Here is a 24,746-nt window from a genome sequence, read left to right on the forward strand (position 1 = left end):
CCGCACATGCAGGGAGAGGCATGTCTGCGAGCAGCGAGCACCTGGGAGTGCGCCTCCTTCCACCCTCGCCATCCCAAAGCCTGTTCTTGTTCACCTGGAAGGCACGTCCTTCCAGGTCCCTGACAAAGGCCAAAGAGGGATGCAGCTGAAACGAAGCCCAGGCAGCTGCGTAGCTGTCAGGAGCTGCTGTGCTCATTGCTGGCACTGCACATCTGGAACAGCTGGGCCAAGCCTGCCTGCCAGCCAGGACACAGAGCATATCGTACTTATAATTAAAATTAATTCCCTGAAGTGCTTTCTCCTCTTCCCCAGACACAGCAAACAGCTGGAGGCTGAGATTACGGACGCTGATGCCAATTAGAGCTGTGATAAGGCCAGACACATGGGGAGCATTAGTGCACAGCTCTGCGCTGGAGAGACGGCACTCGGAGCTCCTCCGTCCAAGGTATGAGGTACTTCCAGCGGGGCAGAGAGCGATGCTGGGCCAGGAGGGCAAGGCTGGCCGGAGCAGCCCTGGGGAGGAAGCCATCCAGTCCTGTCCCATCATGCCCCTGCAGTGGTAGGTGTTGTCCCATCCCTACATCCCACACTGTGGACTACCTGGAGACAGGCAGAGTGCTCTTGCTTTGGTGGTTCTCGAAGGGGATTTGGAGGAAGGCCCACAGGGTGTAAAAAACCAGCAAGCGATTGATGGGGGTGGCAGCTTGTCTTTACAAGTCTTTAAAAAGTTTGTCGTACCGGGCATAGGGAGATGTGTACTCCCTCCTCACAGCGTGAGCCTTATAGAGTGATATAGCCCATTCACACACACAGAGGCACTGGGAAGCCAGCAAAACAGAGAATAAACATGGCTTTTCCCCATTTTGTGCATTGCTTTAAGCACAAATCTCCAAAAGGGACCAAGAGAGACTGACGTGTTTCTGTCACACTGGGTTTATTCCAAGACAAGGATTGCTCCCTACCCTGTTCAGGGTTTGGGAATAATAACTCAGTCCACCCTGGGGCTTGGGAGTGAGGTAGGTGTTTTTCTGCAGTCCCACAGCCATATGGGACTGTGATTTTCCTTCTCCCTTCCTCTCCCATGCCCACCGACAGCTGCCCCTGCTCACCCCTTCCTCGCATCCCACTCTTCCCTTTTTCAGCCAAAACTACAAGATCAGGTGGTAAAGATTAAAACCACTCCTGAAACCATCCTGTCCAAGAAAGGAGTATTTAGAAGGCTAAATCCTCCAATCCCCTTATTCCAATTAGGGTCCTTTCTCTTACAGACCTGGGAGAGGTGCAAGAAAGCTACTCCAGTCTGCTCTCAGTAGATAGCAGTGTCATGGTCAGCTCCGTGGCATGGGAAGGCTCACCTGCAAATGTGCAGAGAAAATCCCCACTATACACGTGGACTCACACACATACATGTTAAGAAAGAAAAAAAGAATGGGAGAGGTCTAAGTTCCTGAATGCCCCATAAGCTGATTAGAGGGTATTTTACTTTTACGCAGGAAGGATTTAACCATGCAGTTCCTAGTACCATCTGACCTCAATAAACTCCCGTACCATCACTGGATGGGGTCACAGGCTGTGCCTGGGCTCCTCGAAGGTCAGCGGTGCCTAGACAGCTTCTGCAGGACTGCGACACCATTGCTGGGCATGTGTGGTGGATGAGATGGTCCTTCCCCAACCTTCTCAGCCTGTCTTGACCCTTCTGCACTTTGCTGTCTCAAAGCCACGGGCCTCAAAGAGAGCGGTGCAGAGGCTGTAGGAGCTTTTTTTTTAGGATGTGCATTTTGGCCATGTGTCTCCATGAAGAAGAGCAGCCTCAGCAGATCCTGAGTTGCTGCAGTAACACAGCTGGGGTCTGGACTGTGGCCAAGTTGGCAAGGAATTTTACCTTGTTGCCCTAGATAAACAGCAACCTCAAAGGCTGGATGGGCTTTTCTGGTCCCAGGTAGGAGCAACAATGTCCACATGACACTGTAGCAGCATTTCTCCAGCCTATTCTTGAAGGTCTCTAGAGATGGAGTCTGAATGCATCCACCCTGCAGCTCCAGGCAGAACGCCTTTTCTGATCTTCTGTATCAATTTCTTTGAAGTATGAATGGCAATGTCTTCCCTTCAAAGCTCAGAATGAGCCCTAGAGCTCGCTGTGCTGATTTTGAGTCTGCGTGCATCCTTCTTGTGCTGTGGGGTCAGGATACCTAGTTTTATGATGAAACCCTCTCTTTCAAAATGCAGTTTCTTGTGTCTTCTTGTCCAACATAGAAAAAGGCCAGGCTCTTGTGCTCTCCTTAAATATTGCCAAATCTGGGGCTAATACATTTAGCATAGTTATAAGATGCTGCATTTCACACCGCTGGTTTGGTGACCCCTTCCTTCCAGTGTAAAGAGGAGAAAAAAGACCTTACTCTGTGCCACTCACACCTTTAATGCCTTTGGGATGGCTCGGCTTGTGTGCAGTAGCCGTCAGGTACCCTTTAATTCAGAGCCTTGGTGTTGAAGCGGGGATGGCCACTCTGTTTCATAACCTTTGCTCACCCCCATGCACGAGGGTGTCTCCAGCCAGCAGCGTGGCTGCCGTGAATAGCCATTGCACCCGTGGCAATGGATTTACTTAAGGCAGCTCACCACGGGTTTCTCCACGCTGCACAGCAGTTGCTGTCAAGCCTAAGCACACGTGCCTGCACAAAGATCCTGGTGGCTTTACACCTGGCAGTGTCCTCAGGGCAGGTCACCTCCTGCCTGGCCCCCAGGCTCACAGAGCCCTTCTCCTCCTGCCCTGGGGCGTCTCTCCCTGCCCTTCCCAAGGAGTGTTGATACATGGCCGCAGCGCTCCTTGGTGTTACCTGTTTGCAGCATTTTGCTGTACGTCCTGTAAACACGGTGGTATGTCCCGTAAATGAACAGGTACGCCTCTGGCAGCTGGCAGCAAGGATCAGTTCAGCCCTGACTTCTTGCAGCCGTGCAAGGAGCAGGGATCAGACCAGGACAGTAATTTCCTTTGTCATTCTTAGAGTCAATGACCGGGAGCTTTTCTCTGCAATGATGCTGCACAGAGATGATGGGTTAGATTACAGTGATTAATGGATGATTTAATCACGCTTTGTGCCTTCTAGCTGCAGGCAAGGGGAATCTCCGCTCCCACTTTGAATGCTCACACGAATGGAGAATGGGAAAAGCAAGGTGCAAATTCACAAAGCTCCATTTAGCTGATATTGCTAAGCAGTATTTTTTATCACTCCTGTTTCCATAATGTCTCCTGATGAGAATTTAATGTTAATTCTGGTTAAAGGAGAATCAGATGTTGTTTCGGGACTGGGGATTTGATTTGGGCTCCAGTTTATTCAGGCATACATTTCAGCTTGCAAAAGCTTTTGAGTTTCCTGGCATGATCCTGAATTTCCTCATCAGGAGCCCCCGGAGCTGCGTTTAAGCTCAAGCCTGTGGTTGTCCCCTGCGTTATGTTGCAGCAGAGCTGGGCACGGCCACGCACTTTTCTACCCCATCACCTTTTCACTCTCTGCCGCCGTTGCTGCAAGGCAACCCCGCCCCCCCCCCTTTTTTTTTTTGCTAAAGTAGATAAATCCTGTTATTTCATGTTCTTCCAGTCCCCAGAAGCTTTTCCTCCCCTGTCACTCACTCTCTGCTGCCATCATGGGGCCACCCCTTCATCGCGACCTCTCCTGTGTGCCCCACCTAGAGCCCTTTGGATTCCCACAGCAAACTGAGTTTCCCGAAGAGCCTGGGGGCATTTCAGACCCACCGAGTATTTGCAAAGGTAGTGCTGAGGCTTCCTGCTCACCAGTTGGTGGGTTATTCCTCAAAGGGAAAGACGATGGGGAAAATCAGGTCCTTCCCAGCCCTCTAGGGATGGTGACACCCTCTGCTTTTCCAAAAAAAAAAAAAGATGGGTAGACAAGAAGACATGTAATATAGCCCCTATTTCTCCAGTTGGAAGATAAGATTTATTTAGAACGATTAATCCTTCCAAGTTACTTCATACAACATAAAGAAGGGGAGAAAGGGCATCATCCTATTTTCTCCCTCCATTTCCATGTCACCTTTAGTAGTGGTATTTGAGAGCAACCAGCTCCAAACCCCAGCAAAGGCAGGGAATACAGCCAGGATATATATGTAAGTATACTTCTTTCTTTGAAGCTATGATACAGCCTGTTCTCAGCAGACCTTTCCCAGCCATGGCTGTGAAACCAAAGCTTGAAAGGTGATGTCCCCTCATGCAAAAGTCAGCCCTTGTCCTACTGGTCAGACAACGTTTGTGCTAAAATGTGGCATGTTGTTTAGCCAGATCGCAGGTACACACATACACTCACCGACTCTTCCTGGCAAACAAAGTCTAAGCCAGAATTAAAAGAAAAGAACAGAAGATTAAGATCCTATAAAGAGGTAAGTAAAGCCAGGAGGAGAGATAATGATGACAATCATAATCAATCATTTGGTACAGGGATGTTTGCCCAACAAATTACTGTCATTGTAGACAGAAGCAGGAATTATTACCCATCAGCAGAAATACAGTCCCTTGAACTGCTGTGAATGACGTGGTGTGCTTTAGAGAGTAATTAAAAGGACATTCCAGCCTGGATGCATTATTTGCTGTTAATTGTGATTACCCATGTTCATATCTTTACCCAAATAATTGCCTCTGATAAGGGCTGCAGATTTATAGGGGTGCATGGAGAGGAGTGGGCCAGCGGTGCACCGCAGCCGTGAGACAGCGGAGAGCCTGGAGCGAGCACGCCTTGGTGAGTACCGCTGTGCCGACACCGTTGGGCTGGAGGGGCTGCCTTCTCCCCCCTTTTGAATTTTGGGTGGTGGATTTCAGGCTTCTGTGATGCTTTGCTGAGCCGTTGCCATGAGGCCATCCACCTCCTGAACAGCATTGCTGCCAATACATGGGGTTTTCCTCCTCTGGAGCAGCCAGAGGAAAAAATGGAGCCTAAACAGCAGCTGGACCAGAAAGCTTCCAGAAATACATGGTCTTTAGCTTTAGGTAGAGTACAATGGATGGGCAGGAGCAAGAAGGTGCACCTTGCTACTCCTGCCTCTTCTCATCTTGCAGTATCTCTAGAGCAGCAAACAGTCCCAGAAGGGCGGCTAGAAAGTGTTCAGGAAACTCCGGCAGTCCTTTAGAGCTTTTTGTACTGTCTAGTTTCAGACGAAAATAAAACCAAAGTGGGAGGACTTTGATTTCGGGTTAGCAAGTACTATCTGAGAGTTTCCAGGACAGCAAGTAAGGAAGCAAGGTTTGCTTCTTTGCAGGAGGAAGGCAGGTATATTATAAATTACAGATATGGCTGCTGCATAATCCTTGGGAAATGTGAGCACCCTCTTATAAAGGCTCATACACATCTCTACAGGCACAGGGCTGCAAAAAGAGCCTGGAAACAAAAGGGAAAACATGCAATGGCCTGTGATAAACAGAATGTGCTTTTCTCTTCTGTTTCAGTAAGAAAACAAAATACGAAGTTCTGCTGCTACTGAAAATGTGTGGTATTTCTTTTTTCCTTCTTGAAGGATTAGAGGATAGGCAGATATTGGCACACACAAGAGCCCTTCTCTTCCCCTGTGTGCAGATGAACTTTTATTTGGTACATGCTATCTTTTTGGTCTGAAAAAAACCCAAAGAGATTTCTCCTGGGCATCCTCTAGCTAACCTAATAACGGTCTGTGTGGGATGTTTCCATGGGTGCTTTAAATCCTCTCCCTGAAGGCTCAGCTCTCAGACACTTACAGTAGAATGGGGTTTTGCCACTGATGGATTAACTCCACGATACCTCCCTGTGTATTCAAGGCATATTATACTGACTCACAGCAAAACTGCAGCACAAACCTCATGTGGCACAGCCAACCTCAGCCCCATGTTCTGGGACTGCAATGTGGCGGTGGCATAACACCTACAAACAACTTCCAGCTAACTGGCAACATGAATAATTTGAAATGTTCATCTTTTGTATTAAAAAAAAAACAGCACTATTTTTGCTAGCAGGGATTCCTGCCTAATTTAGTCATAGTGGCGATATTTATATAGCCCTGTCTTCTGTGTGGCACGTGAACTGTACTAGACAAGGACCAAAGCAGTTTTTTCTGCTGTTCATAAAACCTTGTGCTTTAATTCAGGAGAGAACATGGTTTCCCTGATGACTCGTGTGTGGCAACTAATTATTCCCGTGATTGTCCTGTCACACTTCTCTGCATCTCTTCCGTCCCAGGAGAGGTAAGCATTGCTTGTGCCTCTGCTCCCTTTTTCTCTGTGGCTTTTTGTTCAAAGAGCCAGTGAGCTATGAAGTTAGCCTTTTATCTTCCTTCCAGAACTTGCACCTGCTTGGCTGTTGGATTTTTTTTCTTCCCTAAATTGATTTAGTTACATGAGTGCAAACATTGTAAACATTTTTCTTGCTTAAGAAGGGAAACATTGATTTGACTTAATTCAGGAAAAGAATCAGGACCCCGAACAGATCAAAGTACAGTAAAAAAGACACTCTCGAGTCTGTTTTCCCACTAGGTACTTGTACAGGCTGATAGAGGTGGAAGTTTCTGTTTGAAGTAGCCTAGTCCCACGAAAACATAACCAAAATTAGTAAATCTTGTAAGTGCATCAGTTCACAATCTTGTATATAAGAATTTGGCACAGGGTTGTCTCTCCTCTCACTTGTGAAGGGGCAATTAAAGCACAGAGAGACTACAGGACCTGGGCTGGAAGAGGACAGGTGATTAGCAAGAAGTGAGTGCAGGTAGTTTATCTGTGGGATGGTTAATGAAGATACTTCTTTTAAACTCCTACAAGATTTGTCCTTTATTTTTTGTGAAACTTTGTCAAATTGGCAGAAATTCTTGCCAATCTTTGGGACCCTCTTTCCTAGAGGGAGCAGTTTTAAATGTCCGTTATTCTCTGGATTTAAAACCACACCTTTTCAGCTCTTTTTCCTCTTCCAACCTCCCAGGACCGAGAGACACGCTGATGGGCTTTTCCACAGTGAGCTCAGCAAAATGAATGGCAACGCCTACGTGCAGCAGCTAGTCAGACACCTGGTGGGCCTCAAGGAGAGGTAAGGACCAGCCAAACCCATCCTTCCGGGCCACGGAAGTCTCCAGTAGGAGACGGGGTCCCAGCAATGAGGGGGTGCCCATGGGGCTGAGCTGTCTGCGGCTCCAGAGTCGGCCTGAGCACTGGCCTCACCCAGAAGATGCCCAAGATGAAAGGAGAGAGGAGGAGAGGGACACAGGGCTCCTTGGTGGAAGGAGCAGCCGTGGTGTTGTATTTTCCCCAACGCAGGTCCCAGAGGCACTCGGATGGACTGTTTACCAGTGAGTACAGCAAGATGAGAGGAAATGCTCAGGTTCAGAAGTTCATTCAAAATCTCATGGGCCGCAAGCGCAGGTAAGAGCTCTGCTTCCTGGGGAACAGGAAGGCAGCTTGGGCCATGTGGGCTGCAGGGAGGCAGGTCTCAGCTCCAAGGAAAGGATGATTATCTACAAATGTTTGTAGATAAATGGGCTGTGTAGCAGAATGAGGCAGACCTCTGGGTTTTGTTGTCCCCACCCATGGCTCTGGCTGCCAACTGGGCAGACTTCAGACGTAATTATATATGTGGCCAATATAGGGTCTTTCTTCCAGCTGAAATACGGGGCCACTGGCTCCCACTGAAGCCACGTATATGAGCTTATCATCAGTTTAATATGTGGTGCACTGTGACACAGCTCACAACTGCTGCTGCCCTTGCTGCTGGTACGTTATGAAGGGATAACCTTGCCTGAAGAGGTTTCCTTCAAGCTTGGTCCTTTCTTCAAGGCAGAGACATAGCACATTGATTCCTTCCCATCTGTTCAGGGTGCTTTGATAGTTTCTGGAGCATGCAGTACTGACAAAATCCTGGCAGATGCAGCAGATTTTTAATTTCCAAATGCTGGAGAAAGGGCGGAAGGACACGCCAGTACTGGGTAATAAGGAAAAGTGCAAGTGCATATTAAAACCTGTCTCTTTGCCAGCCAAAAAAGCATCTGAGCCTGATTTGAGGGGGATACTTCTTTCTGGTTTTGCATGATGCCAGTTGGCAGGTTAACAGGGCACAGACCATGGGGAAGGTTGGTGGAGGGGTGAACCTGCCCTCCAGACAGCAGCGCTGCTTTACAGCTGTGATGGTTACACTATTTGGGGTTTTAAAATTATTATTAATTTTCTTGATCTAAACCAGCCCTCCAGGCCCAGTCAACACAGATGTGCAGGGGAGAGAGGGAGAAAACAGCCATGAGGAACTTTGCTTTATGTGGTTGTACCGGAGCTTTCTAAACATCAGGTAGGCGGGACAGATTTGTCATTTCTATGGCCCTGATCATCACAGTATTGAAGTCAAAAGAAGACTTTTAGTAACTTGTAAATGCTTAATTTTTGCCCCAAGCGCAGAACTCTGATGTAGTGCAGCAGATCAGAAGGGCTCAGCTGATACTCTCGAAAATATCCTCAAAAAGGGCAAGAGTAGAAGATTTGTTAAATTGTCCATATTTTAAAATCACTTCTGCCTCATTCCTCATCAGCTCGTGAGGCACTGTCTCAGGGACTGTGATTGCTGAATTGCAGCCCTCCATCACACAGTTTTGTACCTCCTGTCACTCTGCCAGCAACCACACTCCCAGGGGTGGTTTGCAGAGCTAGAAAATCAAATGCTTTAGCCTAAATGCAAGGTAGCGCGCGACCGTGTGCAATCTCAATCGATTTCCTTGCATGTGTTCATGGTAATCTCTATTTCTATGAGCCAAGCCCACCTGGCACTCAGTTTTGCCTTACCTAAAGCAAAGCTGGCATTGAGATTTACGGCTAAGAACTGCCATATAAAAGCCAGTTATTAAAAATAATAAAAGCCAGGGAAATTAAATGATATCTTTTTCTAATCATAGGGTTGTTATTCTGGACTGAAACAATTGTTCACCCCATTCAGAAAACTTATCTAATAATTAAAATAGAAAGTCTTTGCTACACTGTCTTGATTCAGTTATTGATTCAAGCACACACCTCAATATGGGCTGTCCCACCATCTGGACACTTTCTCTTCCTAGTGACCAACGACTTTCAATTAGACATCTCACTTTTAAATCACTAGCATTAGGTGGAGTAAGTTGGCCCTTAGTACCTCTTGTCCCCATTGCCTGGAATAAACGGGACGATAACACCAATGGCCTTGCTTGTGCATTTGTGGGGTGCCTGGCTGCAGGTGGTCAGGATCTGTGTCCCTGTATTGTACATCTGCTCCTTGGAGTCATCTTTGAATTGTACAAGGTGGCCTTGTCACACTTCCTGCAGCCCGTGCCCCCAGGAATAACAAACTATCCCTCATTTTTTCCCTTCCAACAGCCATTCGGACAGCGATGCCAGGGAAGCTGCTTTGATTACCAGCCAGTACGTTTGTCCCATCACTAAGCAACTGGTTGCAGATGTGAAAGAAGATACAGACAGTTTCAACTGAATGTGAAGGGAAAGAAGCAGCCAAAGAGACAGCTTTGCATGTATATAGCTTTGAAAATAAACAGGGAAGCTATTGAATTTGCTTAGGAAAAGCCCTTGAGGTCAGCAAATCAAAAAAAATCTGGAAAGCAGCCAAACCCTAATAAAACCTCTTAGATCATCAAGAGTGAAATATTTATCAGTGTGAACTGCTGTCAGTAGATGGAGCCTGAATGAAGCACATCACTTCCACTTTGTGGTAGCATGTGGCTGCCTGCTTCTGAAGTCAAATAAAGATTTGTTAGTTACGCCTGTGCCTTGGCTGCTCTTGGGAAACAGTAATAAGGGTGGTACCATTACAAGGAGTTGGACCATTAGGAATGCAGCACTGGGAAGGAAACTGTTTTCCAGGCTTCCCTTGCATGATGGGATGTTGGGACCAGCTGGAGTCCTTGGCCACATCTTCCATGGCTGGGACTCAGGACGCTCGCAATCCAACCGGACAAAGACGCCAGTATCAGGGCCTCCATTTAGCAGAAACTTAGCCAGGTGCTAGATTTTATTGTGAAGGAACGTACTGAGAGCTACTCAACATAGATACACACTGTAAATATTGTTTCCCCTCCATTCTGCCCCTGTATTTACTGGCCCAGCTTTCTCATGGCCACTAAAGACAAAGCTCCACTAGCAGGAATTTAATGAGGTGTACGTGTTAGCCCTTCACCATGCTGCCTGGTAGATTCCCTCATCTGATAGAACAGCAACTCCACCTTTGCTGTAAAACCAACAGATTTTGATCTAAAATAAGCCTCTTCAGCTGCAGCCATGTGTGCCTGCCACAGAACTGCTCAGTCCATCCTGCACCATCAGTTTTCACCATTTATGATGTACCTGATGTCTGCAAAGAAGCTAGTTGCTCTCAAATGTTCATCTAAGCACCCGTTCCCTTACTGTGATGCTGGAGTGCTGTTCTGACAGACCTTGGAATTTGTTTATTTTGGTGCCTAAGAAATCTCTGCTAGGAAAAAGAGCTCTTGGAGGACTTTTGGAAGGAGTGTTGACAGCCTGTGTTTTGTCAAGCCACTAATGGCCACCTGGCTAACATGCAGCACCTGAGAGCTTTCTGAAATCAATTGGGATTTTAAAAGGAGCAGGGAGAGCAGCTCTTCCTTTTCCCCTCCTACACAACAGGCAAGTTGAAGACAATGATATTTCTTTGCATGAGTGGCCAAGTGCCTTGCCACATGATGTTTGGCTTGGAAAAATTTACTCAGAAAAAGACAGGACAAGACAGCAGAATAGCATGCCACTGAGGCTTTGGGAAGCTGCTGAGATGGAAATAATTGGAGCCTGGCTGGAGATTTTGGGGAGCATCCCTACAAAGAGCTGGCAACTGGTAGAAGGGGATGTGCATTGTCCCTACAAAGCTACCGGGCTGCAGCTGAGCCCAGCTGCTGTCTCTGGATCCACTCTGCTCACCTTGCAAGGGTGCTGTAGGGTGGCTGGGAATAACAAGATTTTCTCAGAAACATAACTGATTATCTCAGCCCAGGGATTTACACAGGGTCTGGTTCCTTCCTTTACCAACCGAACAAAAGAACAGCTACAGTGGCTTTGTCTTCACTGAAACCTTTGCCTTTCCCAGAAATGAAGGTAAGACATTTGAGAGACGGCTTTTTTTTTTTTTTTCTAAATCTGTTTCTCAGGAGCAATATGATAGACTGTTAACTAGAAGAGAGAAACCAGAAGTCATGGGCTGGAGAGCAAAACCTGTTATGAAAGGGAATGTGGGCCATGTAGAAAAAGCCTGACTAAAACAAACAAGCTAGAAGGGGTATAGTAGCATCATTAAGACTTTTTCCAGGAAACAACCTGACCAAAACAGCCCCTATCTCTGGTACATCAGAAACACAAATTTGCCCACTTCCTCCCCACTGGGAGAGGCTTCCCACGTGTCAGCCCTTGTCCTCCTTCATGCTCATCTCAGGGGACTTAAGTCTGAATTCCGAAATGTTTCAAGTATATCCTTGTTGCTACAGAGAGTTTAGGATAGGAAAGACACAGGAACAAAGTAGAAACAGGAATTTACGTGTTATCTTGTTCCGTGACTGGTAAATACCTTTCAATAAGTCATCCAATGAGACGAAGAGGCAAAGGTTGAACTGCAGCAATCCACTCCAGCCAGCCAATGGTTCTTGCCTTCATGAAGCAGTGAACACAGAAGACAGCACTGGGAGGAACAGGGAGAGACGAGGATCAGCTTAATCAGAAACAGGGATTTTTTTTCACACACTGGCAACTCACCATGGCTGTTTCTCGCTGGCTCGTCAGTTTTGTTCTCTTTCTGCTGCCCTTCCTAACACAGGTTTCAGCACAGCAACAAGGTAAGCTCTTGCAGGAGAGCTGTGACCACCCAGGAATAACCCCCACGGCAGCAGGTTGCACCATTATAGATGGGAGATGTTTGCGCTTTTAATCCGAGGTGGCTTTGATCAACGACTTTCTCTCCAGTGGTAACCAGAGAGGTCTCGGGTCGCGCATCTCACCCAACACTGTCACGATGTGAATCCCTGGGCAATTTTGTCTCATTTGTGTGTTTCCCAGGATGTTCGGTCGCTGATGACAAACCGTCTGTTGATGAAAATAACCCTCCTGGCTACGTGGTGACCACTATCCATGTGGAACCAGGCTTCACTGTAATGATTGATCCTACTTCTCCCGATGCCAGTTTTTTCACTATACAGGGGTCTGAGCTGCAGCTGAGCCAAAGTGTGGACTATGAGGTAAGCCATGGGTGGGCAGGCTGTAAGGATGAGATGGGTAGTGCTGGGATGCAATGAGTTTCAACCTGGTTTTTGGACTTCCAGGGATTTGTAACCCGTTTCTAAAGGATTTTAAACCTATTTCAGTTGGGTTTGAGTTCACTGCTTGGGAGTTCAGCCCTTTCACAAGCAGAGCTTAGGCAGGAGGGGGATGCATGGTATGCCTGCTGTCACCTTCCTTCAATGCTTCTGTATGAATTAAAGCAAGTGAAGGTTATAAAACTGAAAATGTGACAACTGTAGTGTTCAGAGCTCTCCAGGACTCATGTAAAATGATCCCTGTTTGCTTGTAGAAAACAGACCTCTGAGCAGTAAGGTGATGTTGTATGAAGCACAAAGGCATTATAAAAGGCCAGTGTGTTCAGTTAGGTTGCTACTAAATTCTTTTACTTTCCTGCAGCACTCTGTACACAGCCACAAGCATCCTTAAGCTGCCTTTTCCGTAATGTAAAAACCCACATTTATTTGAGCAAAGAACAACAGAATTAACACCCTGAAGGTAACGCTGTACTTGCTGCATGGTACATTTCTGTTTCGTTCCATTTAAAAAGAAATCTGTTTGAAATCACCTAAAGTCCAAGAAAATGGCCGATTAGCTCTGCCAGCGTTACGGGAATCACAGGGAGAGAAGCTGGAAGATCAGTGTGCTTTGACTCCATCAGAAACAAGATTCCAGCGCCGATGGATGGCTGTAAAGGAAAGCTTAGATATTCCTCAAAACAAGATAAAGTCTAGCAGCATTTCTGGTTCAGCAATGCATATATTTGTCTGATATATTTTAGAAAGAGTTAGTACATTGTGGCTTGCTTCTGCAATGTCTGTTTCTTTGTTTTCACGTACAGGAAGACACCTTGCTGCTGGTGTACCTGACTTGTGGGAACAGTGCTGGGCAGGTGAGTGCTCTTGCAGACGCTCAGCCCTGTCACAAGGTACTGAAGGGCAGCACTTCCTAGTCCACAGACTGGGGGATGAAGGGATGTCCTTTTTTTTGCGGACATACGCACTCCTCTCACCGTCAGAGTGCCCAAGGCTCTGGGAATGGGGAGTGTGTGGGAGCAAACCCAACCCACCCACACGATGGGCTGGCTGCAAACCCCAGCCCCATGCACCATCCCCTCTGCTCACTTCGCAAATCAGGATCACCCCCTAATGGTCTTATTTTTATCTTTGATTCTCTCACTTCACCCTTTCTGCAGACCGATTATTTGGAAATTGTTGTGACCATTGTCAATGTGAATGATAACAGCCCAGTGTTTAAGCAAACGAATCTCACCGAAGTTGTTCCTGAAGTAAGTATTTTATGGAAGCGAAGAGGGCACTGGGTCACCCGGTGCTGTGGGACGGAGGAAGGGTTGGCAAGGAGAAGTCTTCAGCCCATTTCACAGAGAGGATAACCTTAGCAACTTTGTTGCAGGATACAAAAGTGAATGCAACCATTGTACCCCTTGAAGATTTAAGTGCTAGTGATGCTGACCTGGACACCATCTTTTATGAGCTCACAACAATAGTGCCGGTGAGTGTCTTTGTTTGAGGGGAAAAATGATAGCTCTGGAGAAGTCTTTGTGTTTAATTTACCAACTTTGAGGCCAAAGTCACTGTATTGCATTTAGTTCTGTGACGGGTTCTGGAAGAGGCACAGCTTTTGCAAAACACAAATGTTGGTTTGATTAGCAGAACAGAGCAATCAGCATTGCAGGCATTGAATTCTTTTACTGTTCATGCTTTTATTACACTATACAGGGTTAAACTTTCATCTAGGGTATTCTGAGCCATATGATCCAGGTACGTCTTGTTGGGTTGATCTGTAAACATATCAGGAGAGACCTTTGTCCCACACAGGGTTCGAATTGCGCTGAGTCGAATAGGGCAAGAAGGAGTTCTTGTCATGTTTGCCAACAGTGCCCATGCAGAGTGGGGATAACGTGAGCTGCCGAAGATCACAGAAAAGGTCTTTGGCAAAGCCAAAGGCAGATTCCGCTTTCCCCAGGTCCCAGTTTAGTGCCTTAGTTTATTTGCTCTTAAGGGATTTGCTTGAACATAGCAATGAGCAGTATTTTGAACAGGTCTGTGACTGAGTCTGCTAATAGGCTTTTTCCTTTTCCCCTTGCAGGGCACAGATGGTTATTTTGCCATAAAAGGAGTTAATAACCCAGAAATTTATTTACAAAAAGCATTGGACTATGAGAAATTTAACTTTACAACGTTGGTCTTGTATGCAAGGGTAAGTTCTTTAGGAGGAACCAAATACCTTGTTTGTTCCAGTCTCTCTTACCTGAAGGGTAATTCTGAATGGGAGAGTTCTGGGATGGCAGGAGGGAGGGGGAATTCAGAGCAACCTCTCATCCTCCATAATTACACAGTGACAGATGTGTGTTCAGTCCACCTTTGCCAGCAGGAAGAGATAGTTCACTGCTTTAGCTAATCTCACATAAACTGCTAAGCCTTAGACGGAATGGAGTTACAACAACTAAAATACCTTGGGCCACTGGCTTTTGCACATGGGTTCTTCTTTTGGCAATAAAACTTGCATCTCATGAGTATGCTTTGCCTTTGCGTACAGGACAGGCCTGTGGACAGTAACGACATCACCAACACAGCTACTGCAACAATAAATATATTTATTGAACAAGCTGACACCAAACCACCCTGGTTCCTACCCTGTACCTTCATTAACACGGACAAAAGCATTTGCATCAGCAGCCCCTATACCGGGAGAGTCAATATCTCTGAGATGTCGGTAAGCAAGCATGACCAAAGTGTACCCTTGATGCTATTCTCAAACAATACCCAGATGCTGCAAGTGGTAATTCGGTGCTGTAGTGTGGTAGGTAATGATTTGCCTTGTTCTTGCAGACGGAACCACTCAAACTAGAGCCAGGGCCTATCTACGCTATTGACCCTGACTACACTTTAAATGAAAAAATCGTGTACAGTATTGTTGGTGGTGAGTAAAAGTTGTCACCTTCCACAAACTGCATTGCTTATGTCCCCTACATTACCTGCCAAGAGGAGATATCCTCAACAGCACTTGAGGGCCTGGGGATTTGCCCCTCTGTTTCTGCCACAGAAGCATAACTAGGGCCACAGAACCTGGAGGATTAAGTAGAAGAAACAGACTGTACAGGAAGAAGAAAAGGGAAAAAAAAAATTACAGTCCCATAAACCAACCTCCATGAAAACTGTTTCACAAGGACTTTGTTTTTTCTGGGAGATGAGACATGTTTTATCTTTAAGCTTCTAAATGTGTTTTTGCCCAGTCTGGTCACAACACTTTCATGCAGTCTTGGAGCTGAACTTAAATTCTCACATCATCAGCATAATTTTCATACATTGCCAAGAATTATGCTTTTATTCCCCAGCACATTGCCACTGTCTAATCTGCCCTGTCTTAATTTCAAAAAGATTACTTGAATACAGTCAACTGATGGCCCAACCATTGACTGGGCCACTTATTTCACTCAAAGGTTTTCTTAAATTCCACTGGTATTTTGGATGTAGTGCGGCCTCCCTACCCCACAGTCCATAGGGAAATCCAGACTGGGGATTCTTTGTCTAAATACAGCCCACAGCATCTCAGAGTGAGCAAGAGAATACAAATTTTTGCTTATATTTTAACATATATCCAACATAGATGTTTTTTATGATTGAAACAGATTAGAGATGTAGGAAGCTGATTTCTACCCTTACATCAATACAAGAAGGTTTCTGTGTCCAGGCTCCTTTTGTAGTCAGTAGAGAGAAATAAGCATTTCCAGAGTCGAATGCAGCTCATGTTGAGGCCAGTGTTCACAGTTAAGTTGGATAAATCATGCACTGAGATGCCAATTTCTCCTCACGATATAGGTAACAAGCTCAGGTAGAGATGTCTTCCCTTTAGATGCCTGGAGCTATTTGAGACGAATCCTCACCCAGCTATTGTTTGTAGATTGGTTTCTTGCCTTTAAAATAGGAATAATCCTTCCCTTATCTCTCCTGAAGTGCAGTTGGAGCTCAGTTAGGTTTTGGGTTCAGGTTAGGGGAGTGGACACCTTCAGTCCTCAAATTGCACCAGAGTCTCTAGGCATTTAGCAGAATTTAAGCCGGTTATATCTGGGCCTAGGCACTGGAAATGCAAAGCTTTCTGTCCTACCTCACCTACCTGGGTTCACACACATCTTCTTGATGCTTTTCTTCTGTTGAGTCCCTCTGAATCCCTGGCCAGCACTCCTGGCCCTTGGAGCAACCAGGCAGGCAAGAGCAAGCAGCAGAAGAAGCATTATGCCCTGGGATATTGTCACTAATATGTGAAAAAATGAGTCAATGAGCTCTGGATGACTTTATGAAGGTATCTGATGACTGAATAGTCTTTCCATTTTCTTTAGGGGATACAGACAACGTATTCTCAGTGAACGCAGACACAGGGAATCTAACTATGAACAAAGCAGCAACTGCCCCAGACTCGTACCTATTGCAAGTCATGGTAAGTCTGATGACATTGCAGACAACAATCCAGCACAGCTGGCTTTCTAGGAAGCAGCAGTCTTGAAGTGATGCTTGGTTAATTATATTAATAATTAAAACTAACTCAGTTACACCCTTTCTTTTGGAAGGGCCTATCCTTTTATGTCTCATCACTAACAGGAAAAGGCTAGCGTTGTCTCTCTCTTTTTCTTGCCAGGCCACCCAGGTCAACAACATACAGAAATACTCCGTAGCCACTGTGGAGATTAAGGTCATCAATAAAAGTGACTATCTACCATACTTTGAGAGCAGGATCTACTATGGGACAGTATCTGTTGGTCTGGCCCCGAGAAGCTTTGTCTTCCAAGCTGGTGATCCTTCAAGCCCCCTGATGATAACAGCAATGGATGAAGATTTCCCAGATGTAAGAAACTGAAAATGCACTGTGTTCTTTCTCACTGCTTCAGGCGTAAAGCAGGATCAGAAAATATGAGGAAGGGGAGGTGGGGAGAAGCAAACACATTTTCCTTCGGTGTCCTGTATTATATTTCCATGGAAATTCCACATAGATCAGAACCACTTATGGTATGATGTAACGTGGAGAAGCTGCTGAACTCTTCCCTCCCAACAGCCAGTCCCACCCAGTTCTGTGTAGGTGGCTGATCCACTGCATGCCGGGTGAAGCCCAGCATTAGTAAATACTGTGAACAGGTCCAGTTCTGAATTAAGGACAGGTGATGTGTTCCCTTGAAGAGTTTGGGGTGGCAGGATCCCAGGCAGAGGTGTCTTCTCTCTGCCAGGTCAAAGAAAGGTATTTGGGGGCTGGCCTGGGACGAGGAGCCAGTCCATAGCAAGGACTCATTTTGAGAGAGCCGTTCTTGAACAATGTAGTGGGAGAAAGAAAGGGAAGAGATTGACTGACCAGCCATTCCCATCCCACCCTATTAAGTAAAGACAAAAGTGCTAGTTTTATTGGTGCCAAGGCTTCCATAACAAGACTGTGGGGACCTAGTAGAGGAATAAGAGCCTAGACACAGCAGAAAAAATGGTGCAGGCCTCAGCACAAGTATTATTCTCCATGTACATCCCCCTTTGGCACTATGTTAGAGGCAGAACTGGTCAAATTTACAAGGTCCCTTGTGTAGATGTGTTTTGCTTGGGCAAATACTAAAGATACCGATGCAAGCTTGGTAAGACTTGGGATTTTTCTGGAGGCAACACTTTTAGGATACATTCTTGAACTCTGAGCAACAGGGTGAACCCACTTGAGTTCAGCCCTTCTCACCTCCTCAGTTCAGATTTATTTATTGCACTATTTACCTGCTTGTGCTTCAGGTGTATTTGACAAGTCCTGCCAATGGGTTGTCACAAAGATGCATGCAAAACACAAACAGTGTGGTTTAATCATTCAATCTTCTGGCTTTTCAGAAAATCAACCCAAACATTGAGTACTACATAAAAAACAGCACAGATTTCATCGCAACCAAAGATGGGTTCATCCTGACAAATGTGATGCTACAGTCCCCGGGAACTGTAACCATCGAGGTAGGGCAACTTTCTTCATTATCTTGCCAGGGCTGTGGAAGGAATGGGTAGGTTCTAGTAGAGAAGCACCAAGGGTGGAATCCCATTAGATAATGGATATAATGAAAGGACAGTCCTTGCCCCAACCATTTGTATCATAAATGTATAGGGATGGAGGGAGATGAAGTGTATGATACAGGCTATATCTGGTGCTAGCTGTAAAATTCTTTCTCCAATTCTGTGGAAAATATCATTAGAGACAAGCAAAAAGTCAACTGGGGAGAGTTTAGGAGCCCCCCTCCCACACTCTGATTCTGATCAACAAAACAAGCAGAGTGAGCAAGTGGGTAGGAGGTGGTGTGGGTAGGGTAGGGTATGACTGCTGGCCTGTACCCCAGCTCAAAAGGCTACAGCCCCACACTTGGAAATCCTTTGATAAATCCAGTACTTTTTTTGCTCAAGTCAAAAGAAGCAGTTAGTAACTTTAGACTTTCTAAGAAGCTAGATGTTCTCTTTGTCCATCTGCCTGCCCCACACTACCTCGTTATCCATGTACAGCACTGTGCTGGAAAGCTGCACACAAATATGTACCTGGTTCTGGCGCAGGACAGGGACTCTTCAGAGCTCTTCCTCCTCTATGACCAGAGATATTGTGAGGATGTGGTGAGGATATGGACAACGTACTTTGTCCACAAAAGGTCCACCACGTACCTTGAGAGAGAGATGGAGGTCTAGGAAGTCCCTAAGCTCTTTTTTTTTTTTTCCCCTCATGTTCACATAGGCTGTTGGAAAAGATACGGTGAGCCTGCAGGAGGCAAGCACTGTAATCATGGTGGAGGTCATCCGTGCCACAGGTAGGCTGCGTGTTTCTTTATTTTCTGGTTTGTGGAGATGACTGGGGAGCCCTCTCCACTTCTGTGGGCAAGCTGGCAAAGACAGGTCACCCACTGAAGTCTGTGGACCTGGGCTGAGGCCAACCCCATACCTACAGTGGCCGTAAGAGAGAAAAAACTCAAACAACATCCTTATGATGTGGTCACCACATGGCTCAAAGAGACTCCTGAGACTTTAAAGTTGTGCTGTGTATTGTAGTGTCTTTTCTTGTTATTCCGAAGCTAACCCTGGGGTTACTTCATGCTGTTTTGTGGGTCAGGAATAACCCAGGATGTGTTACCATGGCAAAGGAGGGTGGCCCTGGCACCTTGGTACATCATTGCTCCTTTTTAGCCAAAACCAGGTAAAACTGCAACATTATTTCATTTCTTACGCAGAGCAGACAGAAATTGGCACATCCCCACAAAACCAGGCTTCCTTATGAGCCAAGGCATTTTCTACTCAGGTCAGGTCAAGTTCTTATACTGCAAGATTTTAAGGTCTTTCCAGGAGAAATGACCCATGAGAAATAAGATAGACATGAGGCTACATACAAAACCCTCCAGCTATCATTTGGCTTTGTTTATATAAAAATAGCTTACACTTCCATGTGCATGCAACAGGTTGGAGAGCACTTTACTGAGTGTTCCAATATCTAGGGAGAAACCAGAGTAATTTTTAATATACTCTCCTTCTGGGAAGTGGTAACTGTACATTGGCCTCTGGTTCCTGAGACACGGGTACCAGCTCACACAGGTATCAAGGTGAGTCGTTCCGCCAAGCTGAGCTGGCTTTCACAGGGCACTGCACATTGCGCCGCACAGGAGTCAAGGGTGGTGGAGTTTCACATCAGCTCTGTGGGCTGTGGCTCCCTAGGAGACATGATTAAGAAGCAAAAATCCACTGACATGAACGTATTAATGATAAACTGAAGTCGCAATCAAATGCAGAGGGAATACTCAAAGTCCATTGTCATAAACAGGTCAGCAGGAGAACAAAACTGTTTCATTAATCATTAAACTGTAAAGAGACTAATTTACACTACAAAATAAAGAGTCCCACTGACAACAACAAGCAAAGCTGATTAACCCTGAGGAAGTTGAAGTCTTTCCACTATAACGTTGATTCTCCTTACAAATATGATTCCACTGACCGGTGGCTGAAAGCATAAGCTGCTCCTGAGAAGGCTGGTGCAAAGCAACAAAAAAGGGCAGGAAAGGGGGGACCTTTGAATGCTTTGTTTCCTATTATGCTTTTTAATTTCCTGTTTGAATGTGCTCATCAGTCTCAGAGGTGGCATTTCAGATTAAAGGAAGATTTGTGTTTTCACACGCATATGTACAAACATACCTCATTTTTGCATGCTGGTGTAAATGGGTGAAGTGGGAAAGAACAAGATTTGCCCAGCTTTACTGCATGTAACATCTGCTGGCCTGACACAGTCACGTATACATGAGCTTAGTTAAATCATGGGGTAAAATCATTGTCCTGTAAATGGATGATATTTCCACTTCATATAAGTTATTGGAAGTTATAATAGTCTGTGAGTGGTCACCTTAAAAAAACAAAACAAAAACACCCCCCCCCCCCCAACAAAAAACCAAACCAACAAACAAAACCACACACACACAAAACCCCACCAAACCTCTGCTTTCAGAACAGCAAACAAATGGCCTTCTGTGACATTAAATGTATCACTGTTACATTCTGCAGCACTAGATGCTTCTTTGCCCTTCAAAAATTCTTCTCCCACAATGAAGTGTTGTGTTAAAATAGCTGCCATTTTTAGGCTTTGTAACACTGGTTGTTTTTCTTGTAGTTGTAACCATCTCTGATAAGAGGTACACTGCTCGGGATATGGCTATCTTAGGTGGTATATTAGCAGCACTGCTATTAATTGCCTTGGTCTTCCTTGGAGTAATGATATTTAAACGATATGGAAAACCAGTCAAATACCTGATAAGGAAAAAGGTAAGTACCTTGTTTGTACCTGACTCAAAAAAATTTCCTAGAGTTTGAAAGTGGGATCTGAGGAGGTTTTAAAGTATGGTTGGGCTGTCCAAATACTACAAGTGTTTGTGTTAAGGTGATGAATCACTCCTGAGACAACGTTTGCAAAGGTAGCATAGCTTTGATGTTGCTTGCTGTTGTTCTTTTCTGCTCCCTGAGGCTGGAGACGTGTGGTAGGCAACGAGCAGACATGGTAAGGAGAGGACCACAGCTCCATGGAGCAAGAAGTCTTGGATGAATGTGATACATACCAGAGGTGGTCTCTGTACAGGTGTCTGTGGTATAAACTGCTGTTCATCCTCAATGGAGAGAAAGGTCCCTTCATATCCTGTCCTAAAGCCTGGGCTTAGACAGTTTTCTGCAGTGCAGCCATTAACCCTGGCTTTTTGATGTTTAGGGGGTAATTCATCTGAGCAGATGTTGGTCTCTGCCTTAGGATGGGACTGTGAGGAGCTTAGACTCCGCTGCCTGCCACACGAGTCCAGAGCACATAGCTCAGGTGAAGAACAACAGTCCTTCACCCTGAGGGAGGGAAATCCCACTCCAGAGTAATGCCTTGAAGGGATGGGTACAAATCGGTATGCATCACTGGTGCCCAGCACTCCTGGAAAACACGCTGATGCTTATCTGAAAAAATGCCAATTAAAAAAAATCCCTGTTCTAGGGAGCCGTAGCTTTCCCGGGCTTCAAATATGTCTAACTGCAAAACAAGCTGAAGCTTTTCTGAGTGGGAGTCAGCCACTTCAGCCACCCCTTTCCCCCCTTCCCTGTTTCTTTTCCGTGCATTACAATCACAAAGGTGTCTATTCTCCTGTAGTTCTCCAAGGAAATCTCTGGGGATTACCAGAACCAGTCTTACCAGCAAGAAGAACACCCATATGTGAACACCAAACAGCATGAGATGTCAGAAAACAGCAGTGTCCGGTCGATGACACACGTGCTAGAGCAACCAGCACTTTCTTTGCCCTCTTCCCATGTAGAAGAAATCGATAGCCTGCCAAAGGCTTCTACAGCTTCCACCATCATCTTTGACCAGGAAGAGAAAGGGGAAGAAGTGGAAGAAGAAACTGAGCATGAGAAAGAAGTGAAGTCTATCCTCAAGACGGACAGGCGTGTGGCAGATGATGGCTACAAAGCTGTGTGGTTTAAGACTGATGTGGATCCAGATGATGGAGAGAGGGTTGAAGTGATTGAGGAAGATGCAGCAGATGGTGATGATGACAGTGACCAAGACCTGGAGAAGAATGAGAAAGCGGAAGATGATGATTATGACAATGATAGTCACCACAGAGGGCTGGGAGTGTCCTTTGCCCCAGAAAGCTCATCCCTCCCGGTTGCAGAAGGGATAGTCAACAAGTCTTGCACAGATGCAATGGCAGAGGATGACAACTTGTAATAGAATCAGGTCTGTACTCTCTGCCCCAAAAATGGGATAATCTCAGCTGCTTTGCTGACATGAAGCCCATCTTTCTGCCCAGGAAGGAAACTGGAATACAGGAGGATGAGGTTGCCTGTTCTGCTTGTCCGAACACAGCGATTAAAGCTGGAAGAGGTTACAGCTAATTCAACCTTTTAGCAAGACCCTGAAATATCACTTAGGATTTTGGGTGGGGAGAACACATGTCCCATGTCACCACCTTCCTGCCTGTTCCCCCTGGGGCCCTTTACATCACATTTCCCAAACTGGCTGCAAGGTACAGCAGAGATGTAGCTGAACTGACTTTGAAGGAGTTAGCCCAGCTCGTGGTAGCAATTTAGTTACACAACGCAGTGTTCATCTCTACTTGGTGGATAAATAAGCCAGCACTGACTTGTTGGCTGTTCCCTTTAGGGTGTCACAGTTTGACGGCAGCTGCAGGGTGTAAGCCAGCACGAGTCACCCTGACCCTGCAGTTGCTCATACGGCTGTATCCAGGAGCTCACTTCAGGGCCTGGCTCTGCTCTCTGCTGTGCCCAACTCTGTGTTCCCAGCACAAGCAGCTGGTATGTGCCACCATGGTCCTTGTCCTGCCAGCAGCCAGGAGTTTACATGCTCAGGAACTGCTTCTTCCTGTATCACTGGTATGCAATGACTGATCACGTGTTCTTTACTGAAGGACCTTGTCATCAATTTTTCTATGTCATAAACCCACTAATTTTGCAGTACTTCGTCAGCTGTCTTTGTCAGGGAAAAGAAGAGCTCCTACCAGGACCTGCCTGCAAAATGCCAGGGGTATTTCCAGCTCTCTGGGCTTTTGGCAGCAATGGGTATCATTCCAGGGGTGCTAGATGTGGGGTCAGCACATTGTTTCCCATTGTTTCCCTCCAGCAGGGCTCAACGTGTCCCTTTTATTATTGCTGCTGAAGGTGGAGGTCAGCATTGCCTCCACGTGCCTGACGTCACCACCATTTCTCTGCTCCTCTCATCTCAGATGCCAACCCCTTTGCATACCATCTTTCTCCATTCATGGGGAGCCCATCAGGCTCTTTTGCTGGTGAAATACCATCTTTCAAGCTTCACTTAGAGCTGAGCTCCCTTCTGAGAGCAGAGGCGATTCACTGAGAGCAAGTGAGCTCTGCTTTGCTCAGCTTATGAGTCCAGGTTTGAGCTTGAAAGCCTGCTGACCTCTGGATTGACTTAATGGAGTGATAGCACTGACCCCTCCCTCAATCCTCCCTCATCTTTCAGCAATATTGTCCTCAATTATGGCCCTACCATAAAGCTGACTTTCTCAGCTTAGCACAACAGCCCAGGATTGCAACAAGATAAGTCTTACAGTAGAGAAGCAAAACCAATAAGTAATCCTGCCTTTTCCCTACAAACCAATCTCCACGTTGCTGACATTACTCCATATAAACCCTTGAGAGAGAGAAACTAAAGTATGGCTGCTTGGATCTGCATGTACAGCAAAGCACAAATGATTTCCAAGGAGGCTTTTATCCTCTTGGTCCATATTTTATTTCTGTACATCTCTCTGTCCCAGTGTTGCTAGTGCTCGGTTCTGCTCTCCTTTCTCTGAGGAATGCTGCTCCTGCCCTGTGGACTTCGGGAATTGCACTTTTGCTGAATGTGGAGACTGAGACGTGGAGAGCTTTCCTCCTTCCTGCAATAACGTTATTTGCCAAGAAATTACAAGTGCGCTTTGCCGGATTATGGAGGGTGGGGAGTGTGCCGTGTGTTTGCCATGTAAGCGCAGTTCCTCCGGTAGCTTAGGGTTATCTCCAGCAAACATTTCCCATGGGACTGAGAGAACTCTCCAGCAATTGCTAATTGCTAGTCCAGCAATTGCTAATTGCTAGTCCAGCACCTTTAGTCACCAGCAAGGGTAGAGCCCAGCCTGCCCTCCGCACTCAGAAGAGGGTCGCTGATGGGTGGGCAAAGCTGGAATATTTCTACTCTGATCCCTTCCAGGCATTTGCTTTTTTCACTTCTGGCTAAAGATCCAGGAATGTGCCACCGGCTTGCTGCTCCATTTCCCTCGTTGCTGTGCCGTATGTGATCTCTTCCTGTCTGCTGGCATGCTGTTGTCAGTCTGTCTTCCCTCTGCTGCTGGATTGTTTGGGTTTAGGGCACATGCCTTGGCACACTGATTTATGGTCTCCCTCAATTTGCAATCTGTACTCATCTGTTGGTGCTTCATCTTTTTCTCATTGGT

General features: G+C 46.1%; 2 protein-coding genes across 3 annotated transcripts; both read left to right on the plus strand.

Annotated features, from left to right (window-relative positions):
• The first annotated feature begins 361 nt into the window (after positions 1–361).
• LOC135988952 (glucagon family neuropeptides-like) lies at positions 362–11,050 on the plus strand. Of its 2 annotated transcripts, XM_065635358.1 has the most exons (7): positions 362–445; positions 4,657–4,748; positions 6,124–6,220; positions 6,948–7,052; positions 7,280–7,384; positions 8,199–8,300; positions 9,353–11,050. In XM_065635358.1, exons 2-7 carry the CDS (start codon positions 4,679–4,681, stop codon positions 9,462–9,464), a joined length of 591 nt encoding a protein of 196 aa, XP_065491430.1. In that variant the 5' UTR covers positions 362–445; positions 4,657–4,678; the 3' UTR covers positions 9,465–11,050. The 2 variants fall into 2 exon arrangements, with proteins under 2 accessions (XP_065491430.1, XP_065491431.1); XM_065635359.1 differs by lacking the exon at positions 362–445 and having other exon boundaries at positions 4,704–4,748; positions 5,521–6,220.
• Positions 9,873–24,141, plus strand: CDHR5 (cadherin related family member 5). Its single transcript, XM_065636912.1, has 15 exons — positions 9,873–9,956; positions 10,990–11,095; positions 12,047–12,225; positions 13,107–13,157; positions 13,461–13,553; positions 13,679–13,777; positions 14,375–14,485; positions 14,825–15,001; positions 15,118–15,208; positions 16,626–16,723; positions 16,922–17,128; positions 18,133–18,249; positions 19,010–19,082; positions 20,921–21,072; positions 21,929–24,141. Exons 1-15 carry the CDS (start codon positions 9,873–9,875, stop codon positions 22,505–22,507), a joined length of 2,217 nt encoding a protein of 738 aa, XP_065492984.1. The 3' UTR covers positions 22,508–24,141.
• Positions 24,142–24,746: the final 605 nt, after the last annotated feature.

This window comes from Caloenas nicobarica, chromosome 5 (genome assembly GCF_036013445.1).
Source record: "Caloenas nicobarica isolate bCalNic1 chromosome 5, bCalNic1.hap1, whole genome shotgun sequence".
NCBI lineage: Eukaryota > Metazoa > Chordata > Aves > Columbiformes > Columbidae > Caloenas > Caloenas nicobarica.